The 17,211-nt window shown below is 42.9% G+C and overlaps 1 protein-coding gene across 2 annotated transcripts in view; it reads left to right on the top strand.

Moving 5' to 3' along the window:
• LOC144609059 (uncharacterized) overlaps positions 1-17,211 on the top strand; it is a 119,985-nt gene that overhangs the window by 35,741 nt on the left and 67,033 nt on the right. For both annotated transcript variants that reach the window (XM_078427405.1, XM_078427404.1), the window contains exons 5-7: positions 867-990; positions 3,120-3,187; positions 10,500-10,575. In XM_078427405.1, the coding sequence (XP_078283531.1) occupies positions 867-990; positions 3,120-3,187; positions 10,500-10,575 (268 nt within the window). The remainder of the gene's footprint in view (positions 1-866; positions 991-3,119; positions 3,188-10,499; positions 10,576-17,211) is intronic.

Below are 17,211 nucleotides of genomic sequence, written 5' to 3'. Positions count from 1 at the left end.
ACCAGGACGGGAACTACGAGATTTTTACTTGCTGCAGCTTAACAGGTCCATTAAACACATAGCAAAGCAAATAAATATACAATAAATGATCAGTTATTGTAGGTAAACCAGACCATGATAGCGCAAGCAAGGATTTTGTATGCAGTACAAAATCGATAGTAGTTCCGTACTAAGGTAGTGTTGTGGTCTTGCAGGGTGGTTCAAGAGCCTGGTGGTTTATGGCAGAAGCTGTTTTTGAACCTGGAGGTACCGGTTCTCGGGCTCCTGTATCTTTTTACTGACGATAAAAATGAGATGAAAGCATTTCCAGGATGTTGTAGATCTGTGATGGGATTAGCAGTCTTCTTAAGCAGTGCTCCTGTGGAACCCTATCATTGAATGCAGCTTTTGCCATTTCACACATGTTGCAGTTTTGTTGGGAATTCATTTTTAGGAATGCCTGGTTCTGCTCCTGGTAAGAGATTCTGCATTTCTCATTGAACCAGAGTTGATCCTTTGGTTTGACAGTATTGGTAAAGTGTGGGAAGTGCTGGGCCATGAGCTTCCAGCACAAGGAAAAAGTTATCATTTTACATTGACCAAAACAAGCATAAGTGCACAAATCGTTCCCTCAAAGAACACATTGCAAATTTCTTTAATACTTTACATATATTTGTAAAGATGCATTTATAACTTCTAGACTGACAGAAGATTTATATTTGTGGATTTGTACTATTGGGATAATGTGTACAGATGGTATTTTGTGTACTTGCAGCACTGTACTATATGTCTGGTTTCTTGTGCTCTTGATGAAATGTCTTGTTTTATTAAAACACTTGCCAATAATCCATTGATTTGTCTAGTTGATGTGTATATATTTTTATTAGGAAGGAGTTGGAATTTGGTGGAACTTAAATTCTGAAGTTCTGACAAATGGGAATGAAATTTGTGGTGCTAAAAATCCCACGATTCATGAAATTTTATTGGATACCTACTTTGAACTACCTGCTGGTAAGTGAACGTTTGTGTTTTATTCGTTATGAAATAACTTTTATGCTGAGAGCTTACTTAGGTTGACACAAAATGCACGAGAGGGTAACAAGGGGACAAGGTATGCTGGGTGGGAGAGTTCAATACCATTACAGTGAGTGACTCAGCAGATGCAATGGTTTCAAGTGCTTTAATGCATAGTGACAATGTTCTAATCCACAATATTGCCAAATTGGGCTTGCAGCAAGTGTTGAGGAGGCTAATCTGGGTAAAGTTTACTAAATGTTATCCTCACCTGTCAAAGATTAATGAAAGTATTGGGAACAATGTTAACTACACACTCCTTGTCCCAAGATCTATCAAAATGTCCACTGTTTTATGAACAATGCAATTCTATTAATGGGAGAAATGTGGAACCCGATCATGCTAATGATACCTTTCTCCAGTCTACAGCTTTATTTTTTACTGTTACCTTGATTGTTTTGATTTGTATCATTATTCAAAGCTTCTTGATTATCTGTGATTAGCTGCTGTGCTACATTGCTGAGAACTGGATTCTGTACTCAGTATCTTTCCATTTGCTCAACTTATTATATTTGAGTTTGACATGATTGTATTGAAGTATAATATCTGATCTGATTGAATAGCATGCACTGTACCTCGATACACATGACAATAATAAACCTACACCTAAGCCAAATCTCTTGGTAAGCCTGATGTTCCTCAGTAACATTCAACTGCTAATTGTGTAGTAGTGCATTTTCCACATTTTAATACTCTGCATCATGGATTTATTTAATTGGGTGTGACTTTATCTAACCCAAGTAGTTGCTGATACTATTTGTTACAGATTAATTGTATTTTTAAATGGTTATAGAAATTAAGTTCCATGCTATGACTAACTTCCTCCATGTTGGAGTGAAAATCAATCTGTTCAAGAAATTAATTCCAGGTGAAGCAGTTTAATCTAAACTACTTGTTCAATTTCCATTTTCTTGGGGGCAACATTACCCATAAATCATCTGAAAAACATGTATTTAAACATCGGTTTAATAATAATCGAACTGAAATTTGCGTGAAGTTGTAAGCCCCAGTATTCATTGAAGGAATTAGTATTGGTTTATTGGTTTATTATTGTCACTTGTACTAGGGTACAGTGAACATACTCTGTGTGCTATCCAGTCAAATCATGCTGTACATGAATACAATTATGTCATAAACAAGTCCAACAGAGAAAATACCAAGGTGCAAAATATAGTGTTACAACATTATAAAATTCAAAGTTTATGTTGATCCAATGAGGAGATGTATATTGAAGTGTTTCATTAAAATTAACTTAATTAACCAAAATGGCTTAAGAACAGAGTTGGTAAACAGAATACCGTAACTATTAACTTTTTGATGAAGGAGGATCAAGTACCAAAGGAGGTTAAATATCCAGAACTGGTATTTAATATTTTATTAATACCAAAAAGACATTTGATTAATTGTAGTTTTAGACACTACACAGTAATGTAATACATTTTGAGTTAACCTGATGAGTTTAAGGGAGCATGTGAAATGGGGATTCTATAACAGTATAATAACAGTATAACAACACTTTATTGTCACTCGGCACAAACACCGAGCGAAATTTCAGCAGTCACAAGACACAAGACACAACAAAAAAGAAAAGAACACAGGACACCCGACCCCAACACAAACATCCATCACAGTGACTCCAAACACCCCCTCACTGTGATGGAGGCAACAAAACTTCCCCTCTCTTCCCCCCGCACCCACGGACAGGTGGGTTTAAAGAGAGTGGGGGAAATGGGGCACCAGTTAATTTAAACAGAACATAAGGAACGGTGCATGTTGAGCCACATGCAGAACTGTTGGGATTTCAGAATGGTGGGACAGCAGATTATCAGAGTTTCACTGTATAGTTTAAAATGACTAAATTCAATTAACTGTGGATACAATGAAAAGTAATAAACTCTCCAAATGACCACTACTTGAAATCCTTTAAAGAATGTCCAATGGTAGGATTTTGGTGTTGCTATTTGCCATCAATTAAAAGATTTCAGATTTACCTCAATGGCTTTTAATAACTAATTTAGCAGTTTGTGATTTTTCCATAAATAAATGATTTATGTTTTATTTTGCAGAAATACCAGAAGATGAGGCACAGTACTTAATAGAACATCTTCGTAGTATAAATGCTCAACTTGAACAGGTAAATATCATCTACTATATATGGCAACTCCATTATTTAGAACGCATAATTTGAATTTGTAAATTTCCTCATATCTATGTTTACAGATGTTATGTTATATTTATTAATATTAGTACTGGGGATTTTGTAAAATTGAAAAATCTGCATTTACATTAAAGATTCAGACAAATGTATAGCTGTATTTGTATATGACTGTCCACATGAAGTTACTTGAAATTACATTTTTGAAAAATTGATTGTTGGACCTTTGCCAGGATGGAGGAAAGTTTGTAAATGGGAATCTCTCCTTCCAGTACTGTTTACATAGAAACATAGAAAAATAAGTGCAGGAGTAGGCCATTCGGTCCTTTGAGCCAGTACCGCCATTCAATATGATCATGGCTGATCATTGAAAATCAGTACCTCGTTCCTGCATTTGGTAAAATATCATTAATGTAGTAAAATTACAATAATCTGACTGAAAGATAACCTGGCTGAAAGAAAGTAAGTGTTAATTGCAGGTAAAAGTTCGTTTAAAAGGAGCGCCAAAAAAACGCTAGCAGGCAATCAGTGAAGCGCATACCTCCAAGCTCGTCAGAGGAAGGCAGGATAGGAGTGAGTACGTGGATTGGCTGATCAATTCAATTAGAAGTTTGGTAAATTGGCCAATTAGTCAATTTAGTGACTGATATAAGCAAGGCTTGCACAAGGGGTGCGGCCCTGTCTGGGTGAAGTCCTGTCGAGGGAAGTGCCCTGTGAGAAAAGTGCGAGTCTTTGGCAAGGAGGCCGAGGTGAGAAGGTTACATTTGTTTTTGAGCCTGATTTTTTTTTCGACACTAAAGTAATGGCAGATAAGTTGGTGCAGTGTGTTTCCTGCAGGATGTGGGAAGGTAGGGACACCGCTGGAGCTTCTGGGAGCTACACCTGCAAGAATTGTGTCCAGGTGCAGCTTCTGAATGGATGTGTTGTCGAGTTGGAAAAGCAGCTGGATAACCTCGGGACCATTCGGGAATGCGAGAGTTTCCTGGACAGAACCTACTGTGAGGATGTCATGCCAAGGGTCCAGGTCGAGCGAAGGTGGGGGACCGTTTCAAAGGGGAGTGAACGTGGACTACAGGAGACCCCGGTGGCTGTGCCTATTGCAAACATGTACACCCTCTTGGGAGCTGTCGGAGCAGAAGACTCTTCAAGTCCGAGCGGCAGACAGGTTGGTGGCTCTAATCCAGGCAAGGAGTCTCGACCGGGGAGAACGAAGTCAGGAAGAGCCATAGTAGTGGGTGACTCCATTGTCCGAGGTATGGACAGTAGATTCTGTGGCAGCAGGCAGGACTCGAGGATGGTGCATTGCCTCCCTCGTGCCAGGGTTCAAGACATCACGGAGCGGCTTCAGAACATCCTAGTGAGGGAAAGCGATCAACCAAAAGTAGTTGTGCACGTGGGCATGAACCACGTCGGGAGGAAGAGGAAGGAGATACTGCAATGTGAGTTTAGAGAGTTGGGAAGAAGACTGAGAAGTAGGACGTTGAGGGTGGTTATCTCTGGACTGCTACCTGTACCTCGTGCTGATCAACAGAATTGATCAACAGACATAACTAAAGGCCTAAGTTAATAGTTCTCTGAAAGTGGCAACTTAGATAGAAAAAGGCGTACAGCAATCCTTCATTAGTCGGGCATATAGAATATAAAAGTTGGTTCCGACACTGCAGGGCGGATGTGATTGTGCTGGAGAGAGTGCAGAAGAGATGTTGCACATATTGAAGTAATTTTATTATGAGGAGAGATAAAAGCTTGTTTACCTTAGAATGAAGATGGCCTTCCTTGCGATTGACTTTGAGAGGGTTCTGGATTTGCACTAGGGAAATTGTTGAGAATGAAGTGGAGCCAATTTGGCAGCTATCTTTTTCAGGGCATAACCAGAATGGTTAATTACTATTATGCTATCCGTTGTTGGTGACAGACAGTGAAGAACCCTGTCTATAGCATTTATCTTGTTTTGCAGAGACATCAAATTTCTTCCGAGTGTGCTTGAACATGGAGGGAAACTAATCCAGTTGCTAAGTGACTGATAATCATAAAGTTTCTTTGCCCATGAGCCCATAGATACACAGTCCCTACTGCTGTTCAGTCTGTCCACTTGGTGGGACAGGTTATGTTTGGGGGTGTCTGCGATACGAGTGGGGAAAAAAATGATGCTCCTAGTTTTGTATAAGTCCATAAATGCCTATGAGGAGGAATTTATCTTTGCCTTAATTAATTTCAATACATAACAGTGTTTGTAATGATTTGATGTATTAAGTGTCATGCTACAGAGCTGTTAATGGTAAAGCATGTTGTATGATGGCCATTATGTGAGGAAAGTAACATTGTATTCATGGCCAGAAAGCCAAATTGGGATATTTCAGTATTCCTCTGATCATTTAAACTGATACCTGCTTTTTGTTCCAGACTTATTTTGTTTACTTGAATTTAAGTTTCTCACCTCAATTCTGGGATTTGATCTCCTGTTGGTAAATTATTGGTCTTTACTTTACAAACCTGCTGAGATAACCACTATGCTACCTTGTGTGTAATCAGTGATAACCACTATGCTACCTTGTGTGTAATCAGTGATAACCACTATGCTACCTTGTGTGTAATCAGTGATAATATGCTTCCCTGATATCTTTCTAATTATGCATTTCTGTTATTTCTGGTCTCATAGAGATTTAGTGATGCCATGATCATGAGCAAATGACTGCAGCTTTAACAACATTTAATTATTTGTTGATCTGCTTCAGAATAGCAATTGGAAATCTTTGTGTGCAGAGTCTTAAGTGTTTGATAGACATCGTTTCATATTGCTTAGTCGTATTTCTCATTTATCTGATGGGTATTGGTTTATGCTTGTGGTCCTGAGGCAATTGCCTACAGGTACTTCAGGATATTTAAATTTGTTTTTTTTTAGATTGTGACTTGTTCAAAACCAACAATTTTCATTATCAGTCTGTGACTTTGTTATAAGAAAGTTTCAGCATTTATTTTGTACTGGACTGCATTCTCAGTTGTTTTTACTTGTTATCCGTAACTACTGACTGCACAACCAACAATGCAAGATCAGATATTTAATGAGGCACCATATTCTTGATTCCTTTTCAAGTATTAGGATACAGTGAATATCTTACTCTTCTGTATGTGTAATATAACTGATGGAAATATAGATGTAAGAAACTAGCTTGATAATAAAGATCAATCTTGCAAAGTACAGTTCATAATATCATTTTGTCATCTCGTGACCATCGTTATGTTGCCTTCTTAAGATATTTCCATTCCCCATTGTCGTAAGTGACAAGGCTAACTACTTAAGGCCATTAGAAAATGAGAGACTTTCACACACTCAGTCACCATCCGTTTCTTTAAACATCATCATTAGATATTTGCAATCTTATGCTCATTTGAAAGCTATTCTAACTCGTTATGCACTGATCCCATGGGCTGAACTGCATGTTGAAGTTCTTAGCTAATGCAGAATCTTATTTCCAAAGGTACAAAATATGAAGCCAGGTTCCGTTTTATGTTTTAGTTATGCAATGATAAATTATATTTTGTTGCAAAAACATATATCTTGTTTGCTCTGCTTCATGGCATTAGAATCAATGATTGCAGTGGTACATGGTAAATTAGTTTGTATTTGCAATGGATGTGTGTGTGAATGGACAGATTAGGAGTATGTTACAACATTTATTTTGTTCAATATTGCACTGCTTTCTCATTTGGTTTTGTCTTGTTACCCTGAACAACTGACTGCACGTGTAGGCAATTGTGACCAAAATGGCGGCGCTGCCCTAGCAGCTGCGGCTCACCTGCGGTCCATTTGTCTTTGTGTTTTTGTTGTTTTTTTTTTTGTCTTAATTGTAGTTGTGATGTGGTGTTTTTGTGTTTGTGTACTATGTGTGTATGTGGGGGGGAGGGGGGGAACTGTAACATTGTAAATATGTGTCCCTTCCGAACGGAGACCCGACCTTTGTTTTCTGGGCCGTGTCTCCGTTCCTGCTGCGGCCAACCATCGGCCCAACTCCTGGAGCTGTGGGCCTCCAGGGCTCTGGTTCGCAGAGCCCGCGGATCGGACTTACCATCACCGGAGCCAGCCGTCTTCGGAGGCTGCGGGTGCGGCTGCGACTCGCCTTAGGCTCGGGCCGCGTGGATGCCGACATCGGGAGCTCCGGCAGCGGCAGTGTGTTCACCCGCCCCGGGTCGCGGGGCTTGGGTCGCGGACATTTCACCATCCGGTGCGGTCTAAGATATGCCGCGGGATATTTCTCTGCTGGGCGGGGGCTTCAATGTCGGGAGCCACGACCGCCCCGACGTGCAACAACAGCGGCAGCGACAGCGTGTTCGCCCGCCCCCGGATCGGACTTATCATCGGCGGAGCCGGCCGTCTTCGGAGGCTGCGGGAGCGGCTGCGACGCGCCTTAGGCTTGGCCCGCTGTGGACCGTCCGGTGCGGCCTGCAACCACAACAACCTGACCGCGGGAGAGGACAGCAGGAGAAGGGAAAGACATTGTGGCCTTCCATCACAGTGAGGAGAGGACTGGAGGAGACTCACTATGATGGATGTTTCTTTGATGGATGTTTCTTTTTTTGTGTGTTTTTGGGGTTGGGTAATTTGAATGCCTATTTAATGCTTTTATTGTTGGACTGTGTTTTTGGGGGTATTGGGGTTGTGTAATTTGAATGCATATTTAATGCTTTTATTGTTGGGCTGTGTTTTGGGGGTTTTTGGGGTTGTGTAATTTGAATGCCTATTTAATGCTTTTATTGTTGGACTGTGTTTTGGGGGTTTTTTGGGGTTGTGTAATTTTAATGCTTATTTAATGCTTTTATTGTTGGACTGTGGGTGACTGAATTTCGTCCTATATTGGATGACAAATAAAGCTATCTTGAATCTTGAATCATACCTTTATTGCAACATCATTTCTTGACTCTTATACAAGTGTTACTACACTGACTCTTTCACCCATAATTTATTATCAGGCTGTGTTTATTCCTTGCACTATTATCATAGATGTAGTTACTGATTACATTTCAGCAATTCCAATCAATCGTAGTTATGCAGCAGGGAAAAAGCCCTTTAATCCAATTAATCCGTGCCGACCAAAGTGTTCTCTTAATGTAATGCTATTTGCCTGTATTTGGCCCATAGCCCTCTAAAATATTCATAGTCATGAACAGTCTAATGTCGTTTACAAATTTGTATTTATATTTGCCTCCACTACTTCTTTGGCAGCTCGTTTCATATACACACCAATGTCAATATGAAAACCTGTTCCTCACGTCGCCTTTCAATCTTTCACCCCTCACTTCAAACCCAAGGCCTTTCGTTTAGACTCTACCCTGGGGAAAAAGACTGTGGCCATCCATGTTATATATTCTTATTTTATAAACCTTTGTATGGGCACTCCTTAACATCCAACATTGCAGGGAAACAGTCCCATCCTATCCAGTGTCTCTTTATAATCCATGCCCAGCAACATCCTTGTGAATCTTTTGTGAACCCTCTCAAGATTAATCACATCTTTCCCCATAGTATGGTAACAAGAACTGCACACAGTTTCCCCAGTGTTGCATCACCAACACCTTGTGCAGCTGTAACACGCTTTCCTTTTCTTTGTACTCAGTATTGTACTCAGTATTTTATTTGATAAAGGCAAGCATGCAATACACCTTTTTGACCATCTTATTTACCTGCATCACAACTCTCAGAGAACTGTGCTTGTACCCTTTGGTCCCACTGTTTTTCAACACTCCACAAGGCCCTGTCATTCACTGAATGAGTCATAGCTTAGCATTAAACAATGGAGAAATGTATTTTATTCATTCCAGTACTGAAAGATAGTTTAACCAGTCAGTGAAATAAAATAGCTGCTATTCTTTGAATGGATCTCAAATCAATAAAACAGTCCTGTCTGTACTAGTTAGTCCTGGAATAAAGCTGAGGTGTGAATGCAAAAGGGCAAGTAATTTGCATTTCAAGCATTTCACAGATGAGGAAATCAGAAATAGAACATAGAGGCAGAGTGACAAAGAGCTACGCATGGAAATAGGACCTTTGGCCATTTCTTGTCTAAGCTGACCAAGTTGGCATTCAGAGCTAGTCCTATTTGCCTGCATTTGGCCCATATCCCTCTGAACCCATCCTAGCCATATGTCTGACCAGGTATCTAGGTTTAGATTTACTTTTGGGTTTATGTCTTTTGAAAGTTGTAATAGTGTCCTGCTTCTATACTTTCCTTTGACATCTCATTCTAGATATGGACTATACTCTGAGTGTAAATGTTAACCCTAAGGTCCCTGATAAATCTCTACATGCTCACCTTAAGCCTATGCTTTCTAGTTTTGGAATCCTCTACTCTGGGGAAAAAGACTGAGCGTTCACTTTAACCATACCCCTCATTATCTTGTACATCACAATAACGTCACCCAGTTTAGTTTATTGTCATGTGTCCCGAGGTACAGTGAAAAGCTTTTTGTTCCGCCTCCTATGCTCCAAATAGGAAAGTCCCTGGCTGCCCAGCCCTTAAATCAAGCCTGCAAAGTAACATCCTGGTGAAACTTTTCTGCACCGCTTCTAACTTAATGATATCCCTCCTTTAGCTGGATGACCAAAATTGTACACAGTACCCCAAATGTGGTCTCACCAGTGACTTATACAGCTGCATCATGATATGCCAATAGAGGCCCTGACCTCCAACTCGTCATTACCCTGCCTACTTTGGATTTGGATAATTTGGATAAAGTGTAGGACACTTCTTATAAAAACTGATGTTATGCACAAATTTTAGTGTAGTCCGCTCCATTTCCCGGACTATGAAGATATTTCAGTCACACGCACCAAAGGAGATGATTAATTCATTGTCATGTTACAGCCACCACTTCTGTGAATGTTAGCCTACCTGCATGAATTTATCCAATTTGTTTGAATACTCTGAGCTCGGTAATACATTTCTCGGCTTGTTTGACGGTTATAGTTGACAAAGGAAAACCTTGCTGTGAAAGACCTGCCTAAGTTGTTCTCATCAACCTTGAAATTACATTGAGAACAGACATGCTTTTAACAACTTATTCTGAAATTAGCATATTTATTATTAAAGAGAAGCTGCTCAAAATTAGCATGAGGGATTTAAGATAAATGCATTATGTGCGCAGCATGGTGTCATTCCATCCACAAGGCACTTCACATCTGAGCACATGTATATTGAAAGAAGATTTAACAGAGACTAAGTTTCATTTGTGGTTGGTGTGTGTATGGAGATAGTTTAACTGAGGATATTTTTGATTTACTCTTTTCCATTTCCAGGAGGCCAAAGAAGATGTAATGCATTCTAAAAGTTATCCGAACCAGGTTGAATCATCGTTGTCTGTTCTACAAAATTGTAAGTATACTCTGGTTACTTCAGTCAATTTGCTACCAAGTTTCTCTGCATAACCATAGTGTAGAAATTGTGGCAGAAAATCTCGTTCTCATTCATTTCAGTTTTTCTATATATATTGAAATCTGAAACTGAAATGTTTATTAGTGTCGTGGATGCTTTATTGACCCAGAACACGTGATCGGTGTCAAGTCATTTAACCCAAGGAAACCTACATAACTTGCAGTATGCATTTCCCTGAGTGTCAATAAGCTGGAAGAAGATGGACCTAACCGTAGAGCTTAGCTTAGTTTAGAGATACAGTGCGGAAACAGGCCCTTGGGCCCACCGAGTCCGCACTGACCAGCGATCCTTGCACAATAACACTATTCCACACACACACAAGGAACAATTTACATTGATGCCAAGCCAATTAACCGACAAACCTGTACGTCTGGAGTGTTGAAGGAAACCGAAGATCGCGGAGAAAACCCACACGGAGAGAATGTATAAACTCTGAACAGATAACACCCGTAGTCAGGATTGAACCCGGGTCTCTGGCACGAAAAGGCATCAACTCTACTGCTGCGCCACTGTGCCACCCTACAGCAAGGAAATTATTCTTGAGTAAAGCATCCTAATTTTCTCATATATTGAGTATATGTTAAACACACGAAGTAAAGAAATAGTAACATTTATAATGTCTTTCATATCCCAGGAGCTGTGAACATACAAATATGGAACAGGAGTAGACCACTTGGTCTACATACAAATATACAAATATAGGCAAACATGCAAATTTGGAGTTGAGTAGACCCCTCTGCCATTTAACAACATCATGGCTGATCTGTTTATAACCTCCACTCTGCATTTGTCTCTGTTAACAGTGAATCCCTAGTTCTTGATACTTCACCAGAGGATACATTCGCTCCACATCCGAGTAGACCCTTAAGGGTCAAAAGTACGTCGTCCCCCCAATCCTGGTTACCTCCTTCCTACACGTTTGAGCCACTGGATTCCACCCACCACTGGTTCTGTTTTCTTCTGCCCTTCACTTCTCCCTTAATGGTTCCCATTATCACTTTTCTTATCAGATTCCAGCACTGGTAGCTTTTGTGCTGATCACCCGCTTATCACTCTCCAGCAACTGACTCCATATTTATTCTCACCTGGCTCCATCTACCTCTTTTGGTCTTCCTTTACATGCCTCTGTCTCCCAATTCTACCTCTCTCCCCCCTCCTCCATCTGCTTTCCTCAGTTATCAATCAGCTACTGGAAACTGCCTCACCATTCTCCCTCCTCTTTATACTGGCTATCTCCCTTCTCCACTCTCGGTTCTGTTGCAGAGTTTTGAGTTTGACTGGAAACGTCAACAATTCTTTACCATCCCTACGGATGTGGTTTGATTCGTTGAGTTGCTCCGGCAGTTTTTGTTTCAGCATCTGTGGTCTCTTATGTCGTACTGTGAAGCTCACATCCCTTAAATGAATAATGAAAAAATATAAAATTGAAGCCTCAACACCAGTCCCTTCCTTTCACCACTCACACCTTTCCAACCAGATAAAGAGCTGTTTATATCTACTTTGTTTGCTGTTAGCCAGACAATCTTCTATTCCACACCAATTTGTTGCCTTCTATCTTCTCAAAGCCTCTGCCTCTGCAAAAATAGAGGCTTTTGAGAGAGAACTTGGCACCTCGCGTCCTGTAGACTCTGCAACAGAGAAGTGTTCCCACTCTGCGGGACACCATGCACCAGGCCGTATTCCAAAACATCTGGGATGATAACCATCGGCCTCCCCCAGCTACATTACAAGGATGTCTGCAAGAGAGATTTGAAGGCGCTTGACATCGATGTGGAGTCCTGGGAGAGCCTTGCAGCTGACCGCACGTGGTGGAGAGGTACCCCGAACCAACATCTCAAAACAAGGGAAAAGAAACTGATGAACGCAGCAACAGAAAAGCAGGCACGCAGAAAGGAGCGCAGCAACTTTAACAAACCAGAGACCACACACACAAATGTGACCCTTGCGATAGAGTCTGTCACTCCCGCATTGGTCTCTTCAGCCACAAGCAACGCTCTGGTGTGGAGCCAAGGTGTGGAGCAAGCAGCCAACTAGGATGCATCACCCATGATCAGCCATGACTGAGGGGGCCTAAGATCTTCTCTTGCATGCTCTTTTTATTTTTCTTGAATCTACATTGTGTTTACTTCTCTCCTACTATTTTTTACTCTTCCCCATTCTTTGCTCTCTTATGTCTATTGATACTAATTAAGGTATTTTTCTTTATCACAGCTGGCATAATATTGTTCTATGGCTTGGTTGTCATGATGATATGGTCTCTATGAAGGCAATTGTCTCATAATGTTCATTTCAAATGGTTTCAACTACAGGAATGAAACACTTTATAACATAACATAACATAACAACACTTTATTGTCACTCGGCTTTTTACACCGAACGAAATTTCAGCAGTCACACAAAACACAGCAAAAAAGAAAAGAACACAGGACACCCGACCCCAACACAAACATCCATCACAGTGACTCCAAACACCCCCTCACTGTGATGGAGGCAACAAAACTTCCCCTCTCTTCCCCCCGCACCCACGGACAGGCAGCTCGACCCCTACCGAGGCAAACGACACGCACAGCCCCCGCAAGGGGATCGAAGGCCCCGCGGCCGAGCCGCCCTGGGCACCGAAACGTCCCGCGGCCGAGCCGCACCGGGCGATGTTAAGTCCAACGGCCAAGCCGCACCGGGCACTGAAACGTCCCGCGGCCGCACCGGGCGATGTTAAGTCCAGCGGCCGAGCCGCACCGGGCACCGAAACGTCCCGCGGCCGAGCCGCACCGGGCGATGTTAAGTCCAGCGGCCGAGCCGCACCGGGCACTGAAACGTCCCGCGGCTGAGCCGCGCTGGCGATGTTAAGTCCAGCGGCCAAGCCGCGCCGGGCACCGAAACGTCCCGCGGCCGAGCCGCGCTGGCGATGTTAAGTCCAGTGGCCGAGCAGCACCGGGCACTGAAACGTCCCGCGGCCGAGCCGTGCTGGCGATGTTAAGTCCAGCGGCCGAGCCGCACCGGGCACTGAAGCGTCCCACAGCCGAGCCGCACCGGCGATGGAAGGCCCCGCGGGCGAGCTGCGCCCCGGGGAAGAGACCTAATAAAATAAAGGTTTCCCCCGCCCCACCCTACACCCACACCCCACCCCCCACCCCCCCACCCCACCCCCCCACCACACATACACAGCCAAAAACAGAAACAAAAACCATCCCAACACCGACACAAACAAAAAAAAAAGAAAAAAAGACAAACAGACTGCCAGAGAGCCGCAGCCGTTAGGCACAGCCAACTCCTCCCATGGTTAGGTACTACTATGTAATTATCTGATATTTTGTAATACAGTAAACCCCCGTTATATCGGATCATAGGGGTAGGGGAATGATGTCCGTTATTACTAATAACGATATAACCGAGTACGGTATAACAATTGTATGTAGTTGGAACAAAGAACTGCATGTGATAGTTAATATACAGAAGGACACAGAGTGATGGAGTAACTCAGTGGGTCAGGAAAACATGGATAGGTGACATAGGCTCATTCAGTGTGCTGAGTTACTTCAGCACTTTGTGTCGTTTTACCTTAAAACGAGGGCCGATGCCACCAGTCTGCACCAGCGAGCCTTTCTTCACCGGTTGAAGCGGCTGTTGTTGCGACTCACGTTGTAGATATCAACATTACGCGCATAGTCTCCGTGGGGCTCCCTCCCCTTTCGCTTGACGCTTTGTCTATCGATGGCTGAATTGTTTGTGCTGTTATCTGTTATAGAACACCAGTTAAGTATTTTTAACAAGTATAAGAAGTTACCAATATGGAGAAAAAAAGTTACGCATCTTTTAATATTTTGTGGAATTGGAAGAAGTTCTTCATTAAACCTCCAGAGGTCGTAGCAGTATTATAAATAGTTCAACTGCTAACAATGCTGTCACCATTTTTATTGGATTTGTACCACAGTCAATAGTCGAAGGGCCATTTTTCAGAAGTTTCAGTGCACCTCTGAATAAATGCCTATGACATTAGATTTTGTGGTTTTTATGCTATCTGCTAGTTCAATCACCCTTTGCAGGTCTGCCTGAATTTTTTTTAGAGCTAAAAATACAAAGCTGTGTATTTGAAGATGAGCTTAATCCAGAGTAGAACAGTGAGCCCATTTCTGGGTGACGGTGCTCACTGGAGATTTGACCCCTGGCATTTTGGTTGCATTTTAATTTGTTGTCTTTCTTTTCCACCCCTCTCACCCCCAAAGTATTGCTAATAATAGTGTTCTGGCCAGAATTTGTCTCCAGTAAAACTTGTTTTTAAAAAAAAAAAATATCTTATTTACTCACAGAGCAACCAGCTTTTACAAATTTTGTTTCTCTTGAGACTCTGGTGTTTAAAGGGCAAGCTTTCAACCCGCATTATATGTTCTCACTGAGGTCTGTGCCTCCCGTGACTGAAATGCAGCCCTATTTATTTATTTCTGTTTATTTTTATACATATTTATTCCATTTTGGGATATTTTGGGCACGCAACAATGCCTTTAAATCTGGTGACACTTCAGCATACAGTGTTGCCAGATCACACCTGAGCAAAGGTATTAAAAGGGCCAAAGACACCCATAGGCAACGGGTGGAAGACCACTTCAACACCACGGACACCAGAAGCATGTGGCAGGGTGTCAGGGACGTCACTGGCTACAAGAGCAGCCCTGCCTGCCCCCACAGCGATATGGCACTGACCAACGAGCTTAACACCTTCTTTGCCCGCTTTGAAACTGGCAAAACCACCTTGAGTGAAAGAACCCCAGCCGAGGCGGTGGGACAGGTCTTGCAACTGAGCACACAGGAGGTACAACGCGCTCTGCAAAGGGTCAACCCACGCAAGGCTGCAGGACCGGATGGAGTTCAAGGAAGGGTACTGAAGGACTGTGCTGAACAGCTGGCTGAGGTATTCACCAGGATCTTTAACCTGTCATTATCTCTGGCTACGGTCCCCAAGTGCCTGAAGTCGGCTATCATAGTTCCGGTGCCGAAAAAAGCAAAGATCTCCAACCTGAACGACTACCGCCCGGTTGCCCTAACGCCGATAGTCATGAAGTGCTTTGAGAGGCTGGTCCTCTCACACATCAAATCCAGCATCCCTGACTCACTGGACCCACATCAATTTGCATACAGGGCAAATAGATCCACAGAGGACGCCATCTCTCTGGCTCTTCACACTGTCCTGACTCACCTAGAGAGACAGGGCACGTACGTGAGGATGCTATTCATAGACTATAGCTCCGCCTTCAACACGGTCATCCCCACCAAGCTCATCACCAAACTCCAGCAGCTAGGCCTCAGCTCGTCATTATGTGACTGGATCCTGGACTTCCTGCGGGAACGACCGCAGGCAGTGAGAATGGGCCCGCACCTGTCCTCCACTATCACCCTGAGTACCTGCACACCACAGGGCTGTGTTTTGAGCCCCATGCTCTACTCCCTCTTCACACACGACTGTGATCCTGCATTCGACACCAACACCATTGTCAAGTTTGCAGATGACACAACGGTGATCGGGCTGATCACCAACGGGGATGAAACAAACTATAGAGCGGAGGTGCAGAACCTGGCGGACTGGTGCTCGGATAACAACCTGTCCCTAAATACCACCAAGACCAAGGAGCTGATCATCAACTTCTGTAGGTCACATAACGGGGAATATGCCCCGATCTCTATCAACGGGGACAGTGTGGAGAGAGTGTCCAGCTTCAAGTTTCTGGGCACTCACATTTCGGAGGACCTAACATGGTCCAATAACACTGCTGCGCTGGTCAAGAAGGCACAACAAAGACTGTTCTACTTAAGAACACTGAAAAAGTCTGGTCTACCCCAACAGCTGCTGACGACCTTCTACCGCTGCACCATAGAGAGCATCCTAAAGCATGGCATCCCTGTGTGGTACCTCAGCTGCACGGAGGCAGAAAGGAAAGCTCTACGGTGGGTAGTCCATAGAGCTCAGAGGGCCATCGGAACACAGCTACCAGACTTGGAGGGCATCTACAACACACGATGCCTCAGAAAAGCCACCAGCATCCACAAAGACTCTTCACACCCCTGCAACAGTCTGTTCGAACTCCTTCCATCGGGCAGACGATACAAGGCCTTCTATGCCCGCACCTCCAGACTCAGGAACAGCTTCATCCCCAGGGCCATAGCTGCTATGAACCGGTCCTGCTGAGCCGGATGGCCACAACGCATAGATCAACTTGCACTTTACCGTGTCCAAAACTGTTACAACTGTTTCGTTTCGTTGGGTTGCTGCTGTCTAAATTACCTAAATTATTGCATCGTATGGGAGGCGCATTCCCAATCTCGTTGTACCCCTGGGTACAATGACAATAAAGATATATTGTATTGTATTGTATATGACAATAAAATAATTCTTGACTTTATGTGTCTGCTTGGATTGATTTTCCTGTGGAGGCTGTCACAGTCATTTTCTACTTCCAAACAGGATAATACCCGGTTGAAATCTGACATATCCTACAGTTTGCTGCTCACTACTGCATCATGGAGTGCACCTAGACTCTTCAAGTCTAGTTTGTTGCTCAGATGCATATACAGTGAGGTATGGAA

Source organism: Rhinoraja longicauda, chromosome 33, assembly GCF_053455715.1.
Source record: "Rhinoraja longicauda isolate Sanriku21f chromosome 33, sRhiLon1.1, whole genome shotgun sequence".
In the NCBI taxonomy this organism is placed as follows: domain Eukaryota; kingdom Metazoa; phylum Chordata; class Chondrichthyes; order Rajiformes; family Arhynchobatidae; genus Rhinoraja; species Rhinoraja longicauda.
Note: the sequence above shows the minus strand (reverse complement) of the source record. Positions and strands in the feature narration are given on the sequence as shown.